Source organism: Bacillus rossius, chromosome 10 (assembly GCF_032445375.1).
Source record: "Bacillus rossius redtenbacheri isolate Brsri chromosome 10, Brsri_v3, whole genome shotgun sequence".
NCBI classification, from domain to species: domain Eukaryota; kingdom Metazoa; phylum Arthropoda; class Insecta; order Phasmatodea; family Bacillidae; genus Bacillus; species Bacillus rossius.
The window spans coordinates 7,585,230-7,608,178 of NC_086337.1; the positions used below are offsets into that span (position 1 = coordinate 7,585,230).

General features: G+C 35.8%; 1 protein-coding gene across 8 annotated transcripts in view; it reads right to left on the minus strand.

Moving 5' to 3' along the window:
- Positions 1-22,949, minus strand: part of LOC134535754 (WD repeat and HMG-box DNA-binding protein 1) — a 291,056-nt gene that overhangs the window by 116,901 nt on the left and 151,206 nt on the right. For all 8 annotated transcript variants that reach the window (XM_063374986.1, XM_063374990.1, XM_063374984.1 and 5 more), the window contains one exon: positions 18,802-19,016. In XM_063374986.1, the coding sequence (XP_063231056.1) occupies positions 18,802-19,016 (215 nt within the window). The remainder of the gene's footprint in view (positions 1-18,801; positions 19,017-22,949) is intronic.

A 22,949-nucleotide genomic window follows, 5' to 3' on the forward strand; every position in this document is an offset into this window, starting at 1 on the left:
AAATTATAGTTGTCTCCGTGAACTTGTGAACACTGAATGAATATGATAAAGCTCTGAAACTAAATTGTTGGAAACATTGAGTTAAAATAAATAATTATGAAACCACTTGTAATGGATGGGTAGTGATGACAAAGATGAATATAGTCGGGATGTTTTTCAATTGGTGAGACTGGTGCTAGCGATGAAGACACTTGAGATTATGCAAATATTGACAGTGAAAATAAGATGGTAACAGCAGCAGAAGAGTTTGATTTCATGAGACTGGGGAGATATCAACATACTGGATGATATGTTAAGACTTGGTTCACAGAAAAAAAAATGATGAAAATTCATACTTCACTAAAACAAATTGCATGTACTATACTTTGTGAACTAACAAGTAGAAAGATACACGTGGTAATGATTTTTTTTTAATCTGTGAACTTCTCATTGTTGAGCAAAGATAGAGTACTAGTACAAGCCAGAAGTTTATGTATTTTTTGTAAATTTTTTCATTTTTATTTTTTTTTATTTATTTTTATTTATTAAATTTTTTTCTGCACTTATATGATATCAAAGAAAAGTTTAATGGTTTTCTCCGTGTGCTCCCGATTATTCTTGTCAATAAATTTGCTCCTGATTATTCTTGCCACTATGTTGATGGTTTTCTACGTGTGCTCCCGATTATTCTTGTCAATACGTTTGCTCCTGAATATTCTTTTCAATATGTTTATGGTTTTATCCGTGTTCTCCTAATTATTCCTGTGGTTTCTTCAAGTGTTTCTGTCTATTCTGAGAAACAGCTCTCTGCATGAAGGAATTTTCACCTAATATGTAATGACATTTTATTTAGAGTTACATTTAATTCGTTAATTTCTGCTACTAAATCCGCACTTGCAATTTTTTATACCACGTGGAATTAAAAAAAAAAAACAACCATTACTCAGTCAAATAATATACCATGAGACATATGTGATGCACTAATGTACAAGACGAACTTCCTTCTCCTTGGTGTCTAGCGAAGCCACCCTTCTTTTGCGAACGTTAGTGAGCATCCCGCATCCCACATAAAAGAACTAAATAAATTATGACTCAATACAACACGAGGTGACAACTCGTGCTAATAATCGGAACTACTTGTAACAAGTTCTTTTGTATGAGGTAACTTAATTCTCGCTGATGAAATATGAAAAAATTATATATAAGTAATGGATCTAATTTAAAACAATCAGTTTTGCATCTTGCATTAGTCTCAGTAACTAATATGAATCATGATTCGGTGTTTGACGTATCGAAAGGACACAGGTGTAAGTTTTGAAGCAAAAAATTTATCTTGAGAAAGAATGGAAGACAACACGAGAAGAATGACTGTGTTAAAAATCCACTACGCAATAAGATAAGTTGTGTTTGATGTAGCAAGTCGTTTATGCGGAGAGAGAGCTTAAAAATGCATGACAGAACTTGTAAAGTCAAGCCTGCGTACAAGCTAAAGGACAACGATGGATCTACTAGACTAAGGAAGCGTTATCTGCATTACAACAATAATTTTCCTTGTCTTGGGAGAGATTATGTTCGCGGCTCTTCCGATCTCGACGAAGAACTTAAATTGAAGGACGATTATGATTTATGGAAGAATGAATACAAAGGAAGAATCCTTAACGTGAAAAGTGAGAATATATTCCAGCCGAATTCAAGTAGATCTTTCCTATTTTGTCAAAATGATGGACTCCTAAAGAGGAAGCATGAAGACGATGAAGAAACTTCGACATCATCGATATCGAATTCTTACGGTAATCTGGGTGAAGACGATGCCTTCTACGGTGATTGCTACAGTGACTCTGAGGCTGATGACAAAGGCATAGACTGTGATGAAGCACCTAACGCTGACAGGATCGAAGAATGTGGTGGTGTCCTGAGACCGAAACGATGGAAACGACGTGTTATAATAAATAAATCAGATAAAGCTTATTCTGATCACTGGGACGATTGTGATATTAAAAGTATTTATAATAAACAAGCAAGTAAGATGGTGGTAGAAGAGATTAATTACACCTCATGGAAAGATCCAAACATATTGGTTGACCGGCTAAGACGTCTACATGGTTCGCTTTGTGCAGGAAACTATCCGTGCATCAATGAAATATCCTTCATACTCAAAGAACTTAGGAAAGCTGGCTACATACATTAATGGCTTGTTTAACTTGCATTTGTTAAATGTTAAGAAATAAATTAAATATTGAAAGTAAAAATTTAATGTTTATATTTCTTGTATTCTGATTTCTAACTAAGACTTAGTTCTCGTAAATTGTGCTTCCAAATGTGCTGACATTTTTGATTGTGCTTTCAAATGTGGTATCTTTTTGTTGATTGCACATAGTAAAATCTGTAGTGACTGAATATTTACTAGTTGAAAACCTCTTGGTGTTACTAAAATATTTTTCAAGGTCACTTGGTCCTTTAGTATGTATAAAAATTTCACGATGGTCTAATTGACTGTAATTATCTAAAGACGAAGAAGGTCATGCGGTGACTGAAATTACTAGCCTATACGTCTGATATTGTCATGACTCGGTCTCAAGGTCCGGAGCCACTTGGGCCTGTATGTGTGACTTTGTACATAAACGATTTATAGGTTATTCAGATTATCGAAAAATTCGACTTTCATGTAAGACATAGCGGTACTGTATTTAATTCGTTGGTCAGGTATATTGTTTTGAGATGTTTTTCGTAGAGTGAATGATTAATAATTTCAACGAAAGGTAATAGAAAAAATATATAAATATATTTCATATTTAGTTACACCTATCACTGGTCAAGAATCTAACCGAAGGTAGGAATCCGTCGATTCAATATGTAAATTAATGAGTGATTAATTTAATGAATTTTGGATTTTTTTCCGAATTTCAAGCTAAATAATTACACGAATCCAAGATGGTGACCAAATTTCAATATGGTGGGCACCTCAGTAGTAATAAATGATTACTGCACTCTAGCGGGTTAGAATAAAACTAGCCTGATGGTAATGATAGTAAGACGAGTACACACACAAGATGGTGTCCTCGAGCAGACGAAAACAGGAAGGTGGCCTCCAGCGGTCGAAGACAATGTGGCGGACATGGTGTCATTTCGTTTGACGATATATATATATATATATATATATATATATATAGAGGGGAGACTGTTGTACCTTGAGCATAGTGTACCTTGGAACATTGGTGGATTTGAGGAAGTGGTACCACCTAGCGGACTCAATCCATAACTTGGTTGTGAAGAATGACGCAAGGTGTCTCTGACGGCAGTTCTGTCTCGTTTTACTGGGAATTGTGCGATGTTGTAATAAAACGATTTTTGAAGTTTCGAAAGTAAATATTTCATGCGTAGTTCTTCTAATTTTTTAACGGAAACAAATATGTGTTTGAAAACATCATCACCTAGAATATTTTGCTGAACTTGTGGTGAGTAGATTCATATGTTGTTATTAAAGTTTTCATCTAACCACTGGTTTAGGGCGCCATGTTTGTTAATTTTTGCTACCTCTTGTACCTCGGCACACGCATCATCTTGTACCTTTGAACATGTTCCAAGGTACATTATGCTATCTTTATTTGTTACAGATCGCTATGCTATGTGGCATTAAGAGGGCCCCAGTTGATCCAGCTGCTATGAAATGGCTGTAGAAGCAATTTTGGCACCTCCTGAAACGAAAATATCAGTTAGAGAAGCCTGCAAAGTATTCAATGTTAAATTGGCTACTTTTTCAAGACAAATTTCGCAATTTCGTAATTCTGAGAGTGAAATTTTTCATTACAAAACTAACCTTGACATAAGAAAAATATTTTCTGATGCTGAAGAAAATGCTTTGCTAAATTACATTTAAAAAGTAGCAAAAATGAACTATGGTTTATTTAAAAAAAGGTGTGTGAGAGTTAGCATACAAGTTTGCCTGTGCGAATGACATAAAATATCCTCAGAATTGGGATGAGCAACAACTAGCTGGAGAAGAATGGATGAGGGGATTCATGGAGCGTCACAGTGACCTATCTATTAGGACCCCGAGACCCACAAGTCTTAGCAGAGCTACAAGCTTCAACAAACATAATGTTGATGCTTTTTTCGATAATGTTCAAAGCGTTCACAAACGCTTTGGGCCCATTTCACCCGACCGCATTTGGAATTGTGACGAGACAGGAATGTCTACAGTCCGAACTCCAGGGAAAATCGTAGCTCCAAAAGGAATAAGGCAGGTCGGGAGTGCAACTTCTGCAGAATGTGGTAACCTTGTCACACTCATCACAGCAATCAGTGCGAGTGGTAACTTCATACCGCCAATGTTCGTTTTTCCCCGAGTGAATTTCAAGGACAGAATGTTGTATGGTGCTCCCCCTGGGTCAGTTGGTGCTGCTGTAATCTCTGGATGGTCCAACGAAAATACATTTTTAAAATTTTTAGTGCATTTTATTAAATTTGTGAAGCCCTCCAAAGAAGAACGTGTTCTGTTATTCATGGACAATCATGAGACTCATTTGAGCATTAAAGCTCTTGACATGACATCTAACAATGGGGTGATAATAGTAACATTCCTCCCGCATACCTCACACAAATTACAGCTCCTTGACTTATCAGTGTATGGGTCTCTTAAGTCTTGTTACAATCAGTAAGTGCGTGGTTTGTCAACTATCCAGGTCAAACTTTCAATATCTATGCGGTAGGAGAAGTTATGGGTAAACATTTCCACGTGATTTCACCCTTACGAATATTATGAGTGGATTTAGGATACCTGGAATTTTTCTTTTTGATAGGGAAATTTTTCAAGACGATGACTTCTTACCCTCATATGTCACAGATAGGCCTGACATAACTGCAGTTATACCTTCTTGTGAAGTAACTGTAAGCCAAGCCAATGATGGGCCAAACAACGCTACATCAGATGTTTCAGTAGGCTCACAGAAAAGCATACCAACTTACGAAAGTGAACTGACTGCTCCAGGTTTATCTGTTATGGTAGTTGAGCATACAGAGTCTTTACCCAGCACTAGTAAAGGGGTAAGCCTAAGCATGGCCCTATTGCCAGAAGACGTCATACCATATTCCAAGGCCAAGGCAAGGAAATATTTAAAGAAAGGAAGAATACATGGAAGGACATTGATTGCGACTGATTCCCCGGTAAAGCTTGAAATAAAAATGAATAAAGAAAAAAGAGACAGAGTAAAAAGAAAACATAATCTTAATGCAAATTCAACAAATGTGAATACTAAAAAAGATAAATCCAAAAAATTAGACCAGCGAAAGAAAAAAAATTTGATTCAGAAAGAGCTTCTGCAGGCTTCATCATCTGAAGAAGACGAAGCTGTCACCTTCATTGAAACTGATAGCAGTGAAGAAGAGGCTTGCATTTTTTGTAATGGAACTTTTAAAGAGGATGCATCAGGTGAACAATGGATTCGATGCACATCTTGCAAACGATGGGCACATGAACTATGCGCTAATACCGGTACCTTTGGGTGGAAAACCTACCTTTGTGACTTTTGAAAAGGATAAAAAAAAACTTTATTTTACACGAAAGAAATAAGTGACGATGGCATATCTTTACAAATTGAACCATGTAGTTTGTGTATGATATGTATGTACCTTAATATTATTGCAAATAATGCATAATAGATACAAAATCACAACTGTATTTGTAGAACCTAAAACTATATATTTCCTTATATTTTAAAACTATTTACCCTGTGTTTCAAGGTACAAGAGGGTGTGTTCCATGGTACATGACCATGTTGTACCATGGAACACTTTGCATGACATTATATAGAATTTTTTTGTTCTTAAACAGAGGCGTGAAACATATAAACTCAAATAGAAAGTTGTTAAAGGATCTTCAATAGTTATAATTAATATTTTTTCGGTTCAAAAAAGTGTAATAAAAAATTTAAAAAAAATAGTATCAAAAAAGTGTTCCATGGTACAACAGTCTCCCCTACACACCTTGGTATTGGTGGTGTGAGGTCAGTCTGTATGTGGTTTCTGTGGAGGAAGGATCTGTTGTTTTTTTTATATTTTTTGCTCTTACCGGTTTCGAACCAAGGACGGGAATCGATCTAATCAATCAGTATATAGATTACAAATTTATTTAATGAATTTTGGAATTTTTTTCATTAAAATCGTATAATAAATAAAGATTTTCAAGATGGTGCCTTTCACGATAATTGAAACAAGTGGTGACATAATTCTAAACGACGGGAGTGGTGTAAGTCATTTTTATTACTTTTTATTGAGAATTTTTTAAATATCATAATAAATTACTGGTTTACTCTCGCCGGAAATCAAACCAAGGACCGAAATAGTTTAAATAACTAAACATTTGAAGTAAAAAATTTTTAAATTATTTTTTGGAATTTTTTCGGAATTTCCAGCATAAAAATTACAGATTTTCAGGATTACAACCGTAACGATCATTGCAACAGTTACGTCTTAATACAAGATGGTGGTTCTGTCTCGAACAGATGGTGCTCATTATTACTTAAAATTAAAAAAAAATTACAAGTCCGAATATGCATGTCATTTTTATATAGACCTTATTTAATTCTCAGTCTGGTAAATGTATCGATGGCCGTGCGGTTAAAGGCGTATGTTTTCCAACCTAGAGATCAGAACTGCGAGGGTTCGAATCACAGCGCTTCCAATGTATTTTGTATAAAAAAATTAATTTAATATGTCGATAAGGACCATAAAAGCTATGTTAGGTAATGGAACATCGACCTTACGTGATGAGACAGAGTAACGCTGGCGCTCTCTATATTCAAACAACAGTATCCTAGATGGCGGCCTCCAGGGGAACAGAAAAAAATCAAGAGCGACGCTGATGCTATCTAGGAACAAACAGCAGAAACAAGGTCGACGGCATCCAAGATGGCGGCCTCCAGCGGAACAGCAAAAAAATCAATATGGCGGTCATGACGAAAATTTCATTAAGTGTGAGTGGGGTGCTCGATTTAAAGATGGCGGATCCAAGATGGCGGATCTATAATTGCCGCCGGGTCAAGGTCAAGGTCACACTCATCCAAGATGGCCACCGTGATGTCACATTCAGATATGTGGCTCGGCACCTCGTACCTCGCCCCGGACCCGTGTCCTCGGAGCCCCTATTATATACTCTTATTCCTTGTCATAAACCCATGAAACCAATCTTTCCCTGCTCTGTCATTTTGTCCAAATTGATGGCCTATGATATTGCGCACAGCTAGCTGAAATGCTAATACACAAATATCTTTGCGGGTATGGCGATAAAACATAGCTTCCATTTCATCTAATTAAGTCCTCCAACTCAGGAGTCAATAATGGTTTACGACAAAGTTTTGTAGATGCAGCTTTCTTGGTGTCAAGCTCCTTAATGTTGGCAAGTCTAAAGAGTGTATCCCTTGGTACCTGAAAAACTTTAGATGCATTGAGGTATTCCATCCCTAACAGCGCTAATTGTTTTTGCCATTTGATCCTCTTAACATAGCTTCCTTTTCTTAGTTTTGTCTTCTTTCTTTTTATCCATCTCTGGAAGAGAGAAAAAACAGACTGTAGCTTATATAACCCCTTGTGTTGTAATGGTCGTCATAAGAAGTTAAAAACCTGGATTTAGGCTCCACAACAATTTATTTAGCATGTACACAGATAATGTATTAGCACAAGGTGACATGTACAATGCCTAAAAGTTGCATTCAAATTTGGCACATGCACAGAAAAACATTGCGTAAGCCTAATAGGCTAATTTAGGTGACTTCTTTTCTGTCAAATGTGCGAACGTGCATTGGCAATATTAAAAAATTAAAACTCCCTAAACAATACGCTGTAACGAGTGCCATTAGAATATTTAATTTGCATTATTTGTGCATGTGTTATTTTTAGCGCTATAGCAATAATTGTTTTTTTTTAAGTGGCCTTACATACAACGATATTAAGCTTGAAAACAATTTACACTTACCTAATTCCTAGCTATTTATTATTTGTAATTACACTAATTTCTTACAATAACTGGAATATAAATATTTCTATTTGTTTTCTTACACGTTAAATAAACATTCATAGCATACATTTACTTTTTTATCAAATGTCGGTCAATATGGAATTCCTACACTTTCGTCAGGCAAAATGTTATAGAAGGTATTCCATATTACCCGACTCGCCATGTTTAAAATTTGCCTTCTCCTATACTAGATGAAAATGAAAGACTACATTCTTGGAAATAACACTGCGGTCTCTTACTCTTAATCATACATCATGATTAACAGTGTTAAGAAACTTCTAAATACTGTTAACATGTTTGAAACATTCACCTGCACAAACTTTCCAATTGCAAAAACCAAACAATTGATTATAAAACTGCCCATACATGACCGACGTTCATGCGACTGAATACATGGCCTCTAGCGAACACAGGGATGTAGTTCGACCGCTCTCTCACAGGTTTCAGCACCTTACAGCTGAGATATACACCTATTCCATATTACCCGCCAACTCCATAATACCCTCACTCGGAACCAGACGGCACCACTGTCGTTTTTATTTTCTCCAAAATCTCTCTCAGCCAAGGATAAGGACCGAACCCAAGATCGCCAGATGGTAGACCAAAGATAGTTTCCGTGTTGTTTATTGATGTTATGTTTACAGTTGGTTTTATGTATTCAGTTAGGTAGCCTACTGGATACTGATACTGATACTGTTAGTTATTTATTAGGGAAATTTACCTATCACCTAAGTAAAATATAGTTAAACAAGTCTTACTCATGTTATTTATTATTTTATTCTGGTTCACTCAACTCAAACCACACAATTGTGATAAGGACAGTATGACAAGACACTCACATAAAACATGTGGTGCACATTATTGGACTTTTCCAGGGACGGGGTATTTATTAAACGAATTAACCAGAAAATAAAATATTCATTCACCAATTTCGCTTATTAAAATAACCACCAGAGAAGCAATATGTAAATAACAAGCAAACAAAAAACTTGCGAACAAAAAAGGTCATCAGTGTTTAATCCGCTAAACTTCTTTTAAGTTTTCTATCCATGTTGAATGTTCGAAGCGTGTGGCAGTTAGATAGAGATAGAGAGAGAGTTAAAAGTGCAAGCACTTCTTATTGCCAAAAATAAAGTTACTTTCTATCAAATGACCAAAAATTGTTTGGACTAAAATCATTTGACCTAAAATAATTTTCGGAAACTTATTTGGCCTAAAGACGTTAGGCCTAAACAGATTTGGCCTAAAGCCATTTGACATAAATTTGTTTGGCCTAAAGTCATTTGACCTAAAATTATTTCGCCTAAAGGCATTTGGTATAAAGTGACATAAGATAATTTATTTGACCTAAAATTATTTGGCCTAAAGATGTTTGGCCTAAATGTATTTGGCCTAAAGCCATTTGACATAAATTTGTTTGGCCTAAAGTCATTTGACCTAAAATTATTTGGCCTAAAGTCGTTTGGCATAAAGATATTTGACCTAAAGTCATTTGACCTAAAATTGTTTGGCATAAAGTCACATGGCCTAAAAATATTTAGCCTAATTTTAGGCCAAATTATTTTAGGCCTACTGGCGGGTACCCTAAACATATGGCTGAGTCTGCTTTCATGTACACTTTTTTTTTAAGTTATCACTTTTAAAGCGGGTAAAGGGTACCTATCAAGTAGCTTAGCATTACCCAAAGTGAATGTCGTGCTCCAGAAAATGTTCGAACTATGTAATATTTGTATCATTGTTGCGTTACAGACCTGCAACTTTTTTCAGTGCGTGATGTCACTCTCATGTAAAAATATGTCGTGTTTAGCGCAAACGTGTTCGAATGAATCCAAATCGAGCTGCCAAAGAATACCTATCGATGTCGGCAACATACATAAGTATACAAACCAACGTTTACAAGTGTATTCATACGTAAGTATAAAACTGGCGGCGGGCCATGATGCAGTTGGTTCTTCGCGTACAGTCCACTGACGGGATAAGAAGCGTCAAAGATCTTATATGGCTATTCTGTAAACTTGTATGTCATTTCACTGCCTGCTTTAGACAAACAACATCCATTACTTTTAGCTTTGGCTTGAAAAGAATTACTCCGGCCGGCTTTCTTATATGACTTATTTCAGCTCCTCGTGCGACCAGTGTGTATAATTTGTCCGCGGCCTTATCTTTGGGTGAAAGTTATTTGTAAGGGAAGTTGTATCGGTAATGTTCATCATGTATTACATAACAATTCGACTTAGATACGCACATGTGTTTTTAAAATATATGTTTAATAACTTGCAATACAAAGTATGTGTTGAATTTCATGTATTGAAATTTTTTTTACATTATGTACGAACATAATAATCACAATATTTCATGAGAAAATTTTAAAACATTTTACAAAGCAATCTCTAATTTCTTCCACACCTCATGGTTAACCTTACTATTTTATTTCATGTTTCAGTTGATTTAAACTGTTTGGAATCATAATATGACGGACAATGAAGAATATTAGTTTCAGTAAATATAGTTTATGAACATAACTTATTGTTATAGTACCTACATTAGTTAAATTGTGTTTTTGTAATGCTCTCCTATTTCAGTAAAATTTTTGGGCAAATTGAATAGCATATAGTCGATCTTTAACATAAGCTTTTGGAATACATAAATATAATAAATTATGTTCTCGTGATTTTAACAATTAAATATTTCTTCGCATGAAAAAATTAATTAACTAAAAAATATTTCAGTAATTTATACTTAAGGACTAAAAAATTTTATTTTTATAATATAATAATATTGTATGTATGTATACTTTTCTGAAAAAAGTAGATTCAAGTAAACAAATTTTCTTTTTTTTTTAATTTTGTTCTTGAACTTACTTGACAAGCGATATTGAACTTCAACTTTATACTTTCGGTATAGCACTTTTCGATTTATTTTATCCAAACGGGAATTAAAAGTAAAGAATAAATAACATTTTCCTCTATAATTATTGCAGCCGTATACGGAAAAGTTTAACTTTCCTTTATTTGCATGACGCGGAGCTCCTAACTACACAAAATTTTTGTTATTTATTTTGAACGTTGTATTTATGTTTCCTTACAAACTTAAATGAACCTCTTAACATTTAATTTCATCAAAAGTTATACAATATAAGTATCAAGTTAAAATATTTTTAAGTGTAGTTGTGGCTATTTTGTTGTTGAAAATGACACTCTTAAGTTTGAATGAAAGTGAGATATGATAAAATTATATTTGTAGTTAAAAACAGGTAATTCATTTCAAATTCAATCTTTTGTACATGCATATTTCCAAATAAATTTGACAATATATTAAATTCTATGCATTTGAATCTATTCGTATATTCTGCAGCATTAATTCCTATAAGCAAATACTTATTACGTACAATGTACTTTTAGTCCTGTCGTATAGTTATACAAAAATTTTTATCAAAATTATTGTTTCGTCTATGCGGTTATGGTTGAAAAAGAAAAAAAAAGTAATTTATATTATTTTTAAATTCGGCTGTTAGTAAGAACACGCATTTAGTGTAATATGACATACATTATTCTGTTTATTAAAACATTACTATCGATAACTCTATTTTAGATTTATCTGTCTATGTTATAAGGATTTCAACTTGATTCTTTTTCTTCGGCTTATGACAGCAGCAAATTTTGTTTTATCGCATATGTAATGTTTTTATGTTTTGCATATTATAATTAATGAGTTAGTATTTGTTAGCGGGTGAGGCTTTTTCACAAATGGACGCGTTCTTGGCGGCTAGCAGGTAGGACGCGTGTATTACGCAGGCTGGATAGGGAAGTACGACTGCGGGCGAGCTCCATGATAGAAGCAACGGGAGAAGTAGCACTCGGCTATTTGTATAGGTTGGGATAGCTGTGCGAATGGTAGAACAGACCATGGGTCTATGGTGAGAAAAAGGTCCCAAGCTCGACATCCCGACGATGAGACCGTTTACGAACTGTCGATGGATCATCAGGAAAGTCAACAACTTGTTCAGAAACTTGAGTCCCTCTTTCAAAATTCAGTTTAATACCTGGAGATGACTATATTCGATGTTCTACCAAGCGAAGCAAACTCTTAATTCATTACTAGTTGATGTTTAATATTGTGACGCAAAATAAAATTGTGAATTAGCTTACTTTGCTCATTCCAGGTTTTACAAGTTTGGTCAAAGTTAATTAAATGAATAAAAATTGTGTCCCTTTGCTGCTGGCTACCCGCAAGAAATTATCATGGTGAATAATAGATAATAATTTAAATCGACATGGAATATTATATGATTTTTATGGGATTGTGTTTTGGTAATGGTGTGTGTATTTTTAAGAAACTGTCTTGTGTATTTTATTACATTCACTTCACGTAACGAATTGTCTGAACGTAATGTTATTGTTTGTTTGTTTTAATATTTCGTTTAATTGAACAATAATACATAGTTTGCCGCTTTGAGCGACTACAGAAATGACAATACAATTAGTTGACAGTGTTCCAAACATTTTAGTTTCCTCTACTGTACATGGGGCGAATATGTCTTATGTTATGTTTACTGAAACCATATCATTATACATGCTAAGTGAGATGTTGCGATTGAGTAGAAGCGAAAATATGTCTTAAAACCCTGGTAATGCTATGAATTCCATTCATTAGTTTACTCGGTGATCCGCAGGGTCTGTTGTTATGACTGAATACATGTGCACTTCCTCTATGTAGCGTGGCTTCATTGAGATGAAAGCATAGCTCACGTTGATGAAATACTTATTAATTAAAAAATAAAAATGTTATTTTATGCTTCAATTTCTGTTAGTGTCATACACAGATTTAAAATGTAATGCAGAGTTCCTTAGTTTTATGTATATTGAAATTTGCTCATGTGTAGAGTAGTTATTAAAAGCATAAAAAACATATATGACGAATTGTTGTGTATTATTTCCATTAGGCGTAACCATGAAAATAGATAAGATTTTATCATAATGTGAAACCTACATTTAAAATGTTGGCGTTTAAATATTTATAAAAGCGTGTGAACACTTAAAGCGCTATTTATCTATTTAGGAAGTAGGTAGTTTCTTTGATTTTAGAAGGTTTTTTTTAACAAACAACTAAATTAATTCAAAAATTTGAACTACTGCAAGCAAAAAATACTTTATTCAATTTTTATTTTAAAATTAGCCTTATATTCTACCTTGCTTACACTTTATTATCGAAAAGGATTTTTTTTGACAGAGATGAATACCGTAAATTAATACACAAAACAAACATGTTTTTGTATGATACAATAACAGCTAGTGACAGTGACGAAACCAAAATTATTTTGATAGTTTGTATAGAAAATCCCCAACAGTAGTGGTGATATATCTAGGGATTTCGTTGTAGATGGGTACTATTTCACAATAAAAAGGAATTATCGTCAATTATCAAAGCAGCCATATTTCGTATATTCTTTGACAGCCTAAATACAGCACCAAATTACGTACTTGGCTAAAAATTAATTCCAGCTGCATGTGTACATTCCGGGAGGAGGGGAAAATCTCAGGGTGGCCCGAACCTCCCTGAAATAAAAAAAGCCCATCGGAGGGGGCCCGCTTGCATTTGCAAAATCTTCACGTTATCCCGCGGGCCTCATGGGAATCCTACAGATTTTCGCCCGTGATTCCAGCTATACATTTCACTGACACCTTGAGCACAACAGTCAGTGCACACTGAGTTCTTACATACCACCCGCACTTGTCTTCGATAAAATCTGAACTCAGGTGGATTCAGCATGACTGACTAGGCCTGCAGTCTGAATCCACCTGTAGGCCGCTGTTGCAACAGCTAAGAAATTTACACTGCTCGTAAACAGTCTGTATGTAACTCGGAACGGGATTCCAGTTCATTCGTGTATATTTATTCATCATATTATGCAACGTTAAAGTCATTAAAAAATATTTTAAAAAAAATGCTAAACATGTAATAAGTGCCAGAAAATAATAATATGCTGTAATATTTAGTGTACCTAAATACGACGTGAACCCTAGAATACAAAGTTGACGATGTGTCGTTGGTGGGATCACTTGTTTGTTCCTGACATTTTTTTCTCTACAGAATTTTAAAGTGAGTTTGACATGCACTTTTTCTTCAGGAAGTAAGTTAAAAATTTGTTTGTCGTTATTGCGATTTCAAAAGTTGATTTGTGTCTAAGAGTAAAAATATTTAATATTATTTTCATCATTTTATTCCCAGTTTTATTACTCAATCTATTAGTAGGACGTGATTTCTCGTCGCGGTGCGGAAGACTTTTATGAATGAAAGCATAATGTTCATGAAAAACCATTCATCACACAAATGTCAGTTCTAAAGTATAATGTTGTAAATTTATTTTTAATTATAATAATTTTTACAATTTTTTTTCTGAAAACACAAGCTAACGCATCAATTTTTGGTGACAATTTTTTGTAATGTATGTAAATCTATTAATTATGTAGAACATAATTAAAAAATAAAAATAAATGTTTTAAACAGAATTGACGATTGTTTGTATTTAATGGATATGGACTGGATCGCAACACTAATTTAATGTTTCAAGTTAATAAACACTGTCAGGAAGCAAGCAAGGCAATATGAGAACATTATATTTTGGTTGAATGTAGCGAAAGGGAAAAACAGTCACCTTTCTTGCCACGATCTTGTTCGCAGATAACGCAGGTATAAGTAGTAAATGGACTCCACACAATGACAACCCTCCCATTATTCCGCCCCCCTCGCTGAAATGCCCTCTCCCCCCTCCACCGCGGCGCAGGCGACAGGCTCAGGTATATCGCCCCGCCCAACCACTGGCCGTAGCACGTGGCCAGTGGCCCACCGCGCTAAACATTTTTACTAGGGAGGCCCCTTAAACTATTTTAATTTATTGGTCAATTAATGTTTATATGAATACATTGATAATGAAAACTATATATGTGAAAAATCTTCATGTAAACGATTTATTGAATGCTTCTAAATAATTAGGTACAATTAGAATGTTATTATGTACTAAATTATTAATGTTATTGTTGTAAATAAAGCAGTGTTTGAAATGTTAATGTGAGATATGATAAAGTAATTATGACAAAGTAGCAAATACTAACACACTATGTTAAACAAATTTATCCAAGTGGTTTGAATTGTTATGTTATGTTTAGAAGTTAAACAGATTTCACTAGTGAATGTGAAAGGTGAACATTAATACGTTAATCCATAAGTAATTTTATTAGTAAGTTTAGTAGAGCATCCAGGTTTTATATAACAAACATTAAGCAAACAAGTCTGAGGTTCACAGTGATATTAACTTACTTTCTTACCTAAAGGTAAGAAAGTAAATTAGCACATCTACTGTGTTAGAGACACAGTGAATTAAGTGATTAGAGAGCAACAATTTACGACTGAGATGAAAGCTTACAAATAAGTGTTGTTCCATAACCTCGTCATATGTTACGTCATGGCCACAGTAACGACCTCCAGAAAACTGCCACGGACCGCCCGGTGCTGTCCGGAGGTGGGGCGGCATGTCGCCACTATACTTCACGACGTTAGCCGAGCTAACAGGACACAGCTACGGAGGCTACGACCAGGTCAGGATCACGTAAGGTAAGACATGTGGTGTGATAAAGCAGTGCCTGGGGCCTCGAAGAGGAACATAAGCACCCATCCAATCAACAATCGACACCGGGAGCTGTTGAATGTGCTTTTAAGAATGTTCCATGCCCGCACACAAATTTATGGACATTATTATCAGGGCAAACTCAATAATTTTAGACAAATGAAGTATTTAGTGGTGTACTAATGAAAAATAAACATAACAGACTCTATCACGGTATAGAAAAGAAACGAAAATTAATATGTTTTAAATTAGCATGGACGGCATTCTGTGCTAAAACATGGTCACAGAAGCATTAAACTGTACTTTTATTATTATCTGCGATTTTAATTTATATGTTAGTTGTAGATGACAGTTCCACCTGTCACTAATTATATGACAAGATTGATATTTTATTTCTCTTAGACATTATAACTATGCTACATTTTCACACACATACAAACAAATTGTTGTGTTGCCAGAGACTATTGAAATTGTTTGATATTGTAATCTTAGTCTATGGATTAAGGTTAGGTTAACTGAAGTATGTCATTTATAATGTTAATAGGTAGTTTATGCTGTACTATGAAATTTTGGATCTATCAGGAAACAGCAAGAAGGAATTAAAAATAAAAAATAGAACATTGCCAGTATAGAGCTACTATGATGAACTATGATGTAAAAAAATGTGTGAATGACTAGAAGATGATCTAGTTACGGTGTTTTCTCGCATAATCGTCGCACATTTTATACTAAAATCAAGTTTGAAAAGTAGGGGTGCAACGTTATGCGGAAAAAAAAATTTTGTTAGGAAAATTAGTCATACAAACAAAATATGTTCATGGAAAGTATGTTTATTTTTAAAAAAAAAGTGGAGAAAAAAGCACATGCCTAACAATTTATATTAATAATTCATGCAAAAAAATCTTTCTTCGACTTTAAAAAGAAAAACAAAATCTGTGACCCGAACGCAAGCCACTTGAATCTGTGACGTGACCTAATACTTAACTATCGTCATCATACACACTTACCACGAAAGAGTGCGGGCTATCAAATGTAGCTAACTCTGCACTTGACAGAGAGCGCGCATTGCATGAATCGGCGAGATATCGATATTCGACTATGTGTGCGCACTCTATATGGGAAGCAACATAACCAAACATCAATGATGCCAACTAGCGCTGGCTACATTTTTATAAGCAATGCACCGCAGCGACGCAGACCAACAGATAAAGGTTATAAAATTTAAAAAGTCTTAAAAGAAAATTTACACTTCAGACAATTGTGTATTTCCGTTAATTAAATAAGCAAGTGGTAATGTTGGAATAAATATTATATTTCTACTTTAAAATACACTGTTTTATACCGAAAATATAGCTACACAAAATGCTCTGAATCTAACAGCGGGACCAAAAACATCATGCGACGTTTACACAAGTTTTTTTTTATCCAAATTTTGACGCCCTAAAATATGGGTGCAGCGATTATGCGATAAAACAGGGTAATTCATAATCACACGTTTTACTACAGACCTAAAAAGTAAATTGCCCCAAAAGAGATGATTGTACATTGAATTATATAATGTAAAGAAGAGTCACAGTAAGTTATAAATAATCAGTTTTCTGTATATGTCATTTATAGGGATAATAGTAGAATACCAAGTTAAAACTTACAAAAAATACTAATTCAAACTACTGCAGATGTTGATGAGTGTTGTTAAGACATTTTAAGAAAGACTCTTAAAACATAACTTGTGAGAGAACCTCATGCAATTATTTACGATTAAAAAACCCGAGCATTTTAATTCAGTATTAATGACTATATGTACGTGACCATATCTAGTAAAATAATTTGAGGATGTCTTACCAGGACAGAGATTGTAAACATTGAGACATGCTTACATGTTCAGAATTATTTTTTTCTCATAGTTATATGTTTACTTTGTCATTTAAATAATAATAATTATGTTTTTCTTTCATGTATTGAAGCATGAGTTGTGCATAGTCTGACGACCCAGACTTATTCCATAGCATATCAGTTGATATTCATGTTTGGGATTTATTTTATTCTTCTTTGCTGAATATCTATTTGAGATGTTATTCCGTTTCTTATTGATTTCTTTTTGCCACACTAGTTAGCTATGGTTTTCCAGTATTAACTCTCTCGCCAAATAGTAAACGAGGTTGCTAAGTCTTTCTTCCTAGCTATGATGTTCGCTGGCCGGTGATTTTGAACGAACAATGACTTGAGCATTGGGCTTCAGATAGAGAAGACGTTCTCAGTTTCGTGGGGCAGTCCCTCATCTAGGGATCCCGTGCAGGGAACTAGAAGATAAGTGAATGCTGCGAATTTATGTAGTCTTAACAGTAATAAGATGAGGAAGTCCGGTTTTTCACTACACGGACTATAGGGAGACGTGTTTCGTAGCTATTTCCGCTACCATTGCGGGCGAATATCTGTAATTGTGCTGCAAGACTTCCAGGCATCTATACAACTACAATTCCTATCAATATTGATGAGACACACCCATTTAAAGGAATTTTCAGCCCATCCTGTGAGGGGCTGAGCTGAGTCGCCGTCATCAACAGTTCTGCTGGGTCGTAGTTTTAGAATTTCTTTCACAGTACATCCTGAACCGGCTGGGAACAAGACCAGTAGTCCTAGAAAAGCGGAATCTTCAATTGCCCTCCCATGAACTCAGTCCAGTATATTATATCAAATTATCATGAGTAGAATCATAAAGCTGTTTCGTATTCTTTAAACTGAACATACAAGGATCAGTTTCAATGGGTCGCCGTACACTATAAAGTTAATTGCAAATATTTTGTTTAATGAGCTATTTCATAATATATAACAATGGTTGAAAGAATAATGATTTGATTTTATTATTATTATTATTTCAGTAATTCTTTGTATGTGTTTCAACAGACTCATATGTATAACAAGAATATTAATAAGTGTTTATTACACAGTACATTTGCTAACAGTCTCAAACTACGGTAAACAGATTTCTAAATATGTTAATGGGATAATTGGCGCCTAACATATCATTATAACATGTGTGTTTGTTTCAAGTCAAGTTAGAGACATATACACATTTACACACATACACAACAAGAATTCAATGACAAGATATATAAAGAAGGAAGCAAAAAGTAACATGGGGACAGTATTACTAACTCCGTGGATGTTAAAAGTGAGGACAGCTCACCAGGGCAGAGGTGTGTAGTACAGGCAGCCAGTAGCCACGTGGGGACAGTATTCGCACACTACCGCTGGAGTCGTGAAGGCAAGGAGAGCCCTCGTCGCTGTAGCCCAGCCACTGCAGCGTGGAGCGTGGTGTCAGGGGCAGGGGCTGCCACTTGGACATGCTGCCGTGCTGTGTATCCACCTCACAGTAGCCGATGCTCTGTTCCCCGCCCACCCCTGAAACACACGAATCCATCAGTCACTGTCCCCATGTTCGCTCAGAGCTAGTTGGAACAGCATTCCTCCCAGTGGAATAAGGTCAGGAATACGACCATAGGACATGAATTTGGTAATATTTATTTATTTTTATTTAATTTTTGTAACATGGCCACAAACAGCCATGGCCCATGGGCTTAAGTGGTGGGCACAATACAAACAATGACCATCATGACATATGGACATAACAACAAAATAACATAGCATGAAACATGAATGCTCACTGCATGTGCGTGGATACCCACCCCACGTCGGTACCGAGAGCAGTCAAGCAACCACCTGGGGTGGGAACCCCCGTAGGTAGGCATCACCGCTAAGCCTACACACAGGAGGTAAGCAGCCACACAGAAGTAGTGACCGCTTCCTGACAAAACAGTTATACATATACTTAAAAAAAACTAAACACAAGAATAAAACAATCATAGAGTTGATTTGCCTTAGATAACAACAGAAAAGAATTTTTATCACACAATAAAAAAAAAGTTAATAATAAATAACACAGTATAAATATTATGACAAAATGTATAATTTATTATGAAGAGAGAGAGAAAGAGAGAGAGAAAGAGAGAGAGAGAAAGAGAGAAAGAGAGATAGAGAGAAAGAGAGAAAGAGAGTGAGAGAGTGAGTGAGTGAGTGAGTGAGTGAGTGAGTGAGTGTGAGTGAGTGAGTGTATGTGTGTGTGTGTGTGTGTGTGTGAGTGTGTGTATTGTCGTTACTCTCTGTGGCCAGTCTGTACAAGCCCATGATAATAGGTGCCACTATGAGAACTCTATACTGGGTTTTACTGTGTTTAGCGGTGTAGATATTGCGAAAGTCTACACTGCCAATAATTATTATAAAACAATAAGAATATTCTCAGGGTTTTTTCGCCTATTCTCTCTGCAGTAAATCTCAGGAACGCTGCTGCTGGAGTGACTATCTAGACTGCTAATTCAGCTAGCACGTCACTGCATTGTATTACTGTCAAGAGAGTAATTGTTATAAGGAAGTTTGGTAGTGTTGTGTCACGAGTGACAATTTGCATTACCTATGACCTGGTCTGTTTTAGACGTAATTTGACATGTACCATAAATAAAATATGAATAACTGAAAAACATGCGATTTTAATGTGTTCTTTGATATTGACGTGAAGTTACTTTCAACCATTCGATTCAGCTAGAGGAACAACCAAAATCATTTATAGTGTATGTTAGCATTTTTGTCAAATCTAGGTGTCATTAAGTAAATGTAAATGAGGTCACAGGAACACGTCGACTACCATGCCGGGTCTAACTAGAAGCTGTCGGAGGCTTGAGGCTCTCTTCCCAGGACCTCCAGGTGATCTACCGCGACGCTGGAACACTGGACGCTGGAAGCTGAAATTGGCGAGCTACAGAAGATCCCATATTGTTGGGGGTCTGGCTGAAGAATCGGCTTCCCTCTCGTCCTAAAAAGTATGTTTGAATTTGGATCGGTCTCACCAAACGTCGTGGCCGATCGTAGCTGGCGCTGACATCAGTCGTCCGGAACCACTACGGGAACGAACGGGACCGACGCGGAAGTTGGCACTAGATGTTGCCGATACTCCCTATCTGAGACTTATTCAGTCCAGAACTATTCTCACGAATCATAATATTGAGAATTCTGTATAACACACGACCGCGGATGACGCGAGTCTTCAATTCCTCGGGCGGCAACCAAGGCTTTGGTTCGCCCCAGCCCGAGAAACGTCTTCCCACTGCAACTATTTATTTTACGTCCCTAGCAACCAAGGAGCTATAGGACCATCAGCAAACCAAATTAACTGCATAGTGAAATAAAACTTGGATATTAGCGTGTCAGAGTGTTGAACTAAGGCAAATGAATAAAGTTTCCAAAGAATAATGCTTAGATGACCCTGAAGTTAAAAAGTGTGTTGTCTCTGGCAATTAGATGTGTTATATAGGTTAACTTTGGTTGTCCTCTTTACAATAAAATTATTAAATACATAAGATCGGCTCATGAAATATACAATTAATGTTACAATAATAATCAAAATAATAATAATATGACTGTAAACAGTTGGACTGGTTACAAATATATATATACATACACACACACACACACACACACACACACACACACACACACACACACACACACACACACACACACACACACACACACACACACACACACATATATATATATATATATATATATATATATATATATATATATATATATATATATATATATATATATATATATATATATATATATATATATATATTACAAATGAAACTAAGAAAATATCATTCAATAAAAGGATTTCATATCAAATTTGTTATAGTTATTGACAATTCTGTAAATAAGATCATTGTTGTTTAGTAGTGTACATAGGGTAGATTTCAGACGGCTATTGAATTGAGGGATTTTCCATCCCGTATTTTCGATAAGGCATTGACATTTTATTTTTTGACAGTAGCAATTATTTACAAATAAAGTATCTTGGTAATAACTTAAGATTTGTAAGGGAAATAAAAGGAGTTAAAGTAAAAATTTTTGAGGTAGTTATACAAATAATTTTATTTTGAATTGATTTCAAGTTTATTGCTATCAGTCAAAGAAATATTGTTCCAGACTATGAAGCCATAATCTAACTTTAATTTAATCAGAGCAAAGTGAAGTGAGAAAATAGAACCAGAAATATTCACAAAAAAAGTAATATATTTAATTAAAGCAATAAAAAAACACGTGAAGATGAATACATATGGTCAACATGTACAGTAGAATCCCGCTGATGCGACCCCTCAATGTTTCCGGAAAAACGGACTTATAAACGGAATGGTCGCAATAGAGAATTCGGGCCAATTCCCCCCCTACCCCCCCGGACCGCCCACCAAATATATCCAAATACATAAAAAAATCGCCTTTGTTCGCTTAGATTTCATATTCAAATAGTCTATGGTGTAAAAAAGACAACTTTTTAAATTCATATTACAGTAATTAAATAGCATGATGTCTCCCGAAAAAAACGATACCCTAGAAAGCACTAATGATCCTCCCGTTGCCGAGAAAAAAACATTTCAACACAGTGCAACGTGTCCATTTTCGCCATCTTTGTATAGAAAAATCAGATGATTTGGTGTTGAAATGATAACTTTTCATTCAAGGTTTATTGTGTCTCTTGCGGGCTGTATTAGTGTGGCGTTTGAAAGGTTGCGTCCCGTGACACAATAGCAATATGTACGTGACGGGTGGTCTAGCGTCGCTTATCGCTCTGGTCCGTCCGGCCTTTGAATATATATACTGTATAGAAGTCGCGAGTGGATAGGATTTACTCTACGTTTTTCAGAAGCGTATGATGAGCAGCTTGGGAACTTCACCGCTGCAGTGCGCTGCCGTAACGCCCTGTATCGTCTTAGTTGTTATTTACACGTTAGAGCGCAGCCCTTTCGCCCGCTGTCATTCCCCGCACCCCCCATCTATAATTCACTGCAGCTCAAGTTCGTTCAACGGGAGGGGGAAGGGGTGTTTGAAGAGTTCGACACTTGTCCGCTAGGGACCACCACAAGTCGATGCCCTAGAGATGGTGGCGATTGCGGCGGTGAATTAACCAACTACCTCAAAACCGTATTAGAAATTTTAACCTGGGCTGGCGACTTCTATACAGTATATATATTCAAAGGTCCGGCTGACGTGCAGGAATGCGAGAAGTAGGGTAAGTATAGGAGGGGAGGGGTGTGGACGGGTAAAGGTACGATTCCTAAGGCGCGACTCACGCGATTCTAGCCGCGCGGCAGAGCGTCACGAGCATCTGCGCATGCGCAGCATGATGTAGCTTGGCCGCGCACGGCTGCGCAGCGCGACGCGACCCGACTGGTGGCGGGACCAGTCCAGTCGCTTCCGCCGCGCGCCGCGGACCGAGCTGCT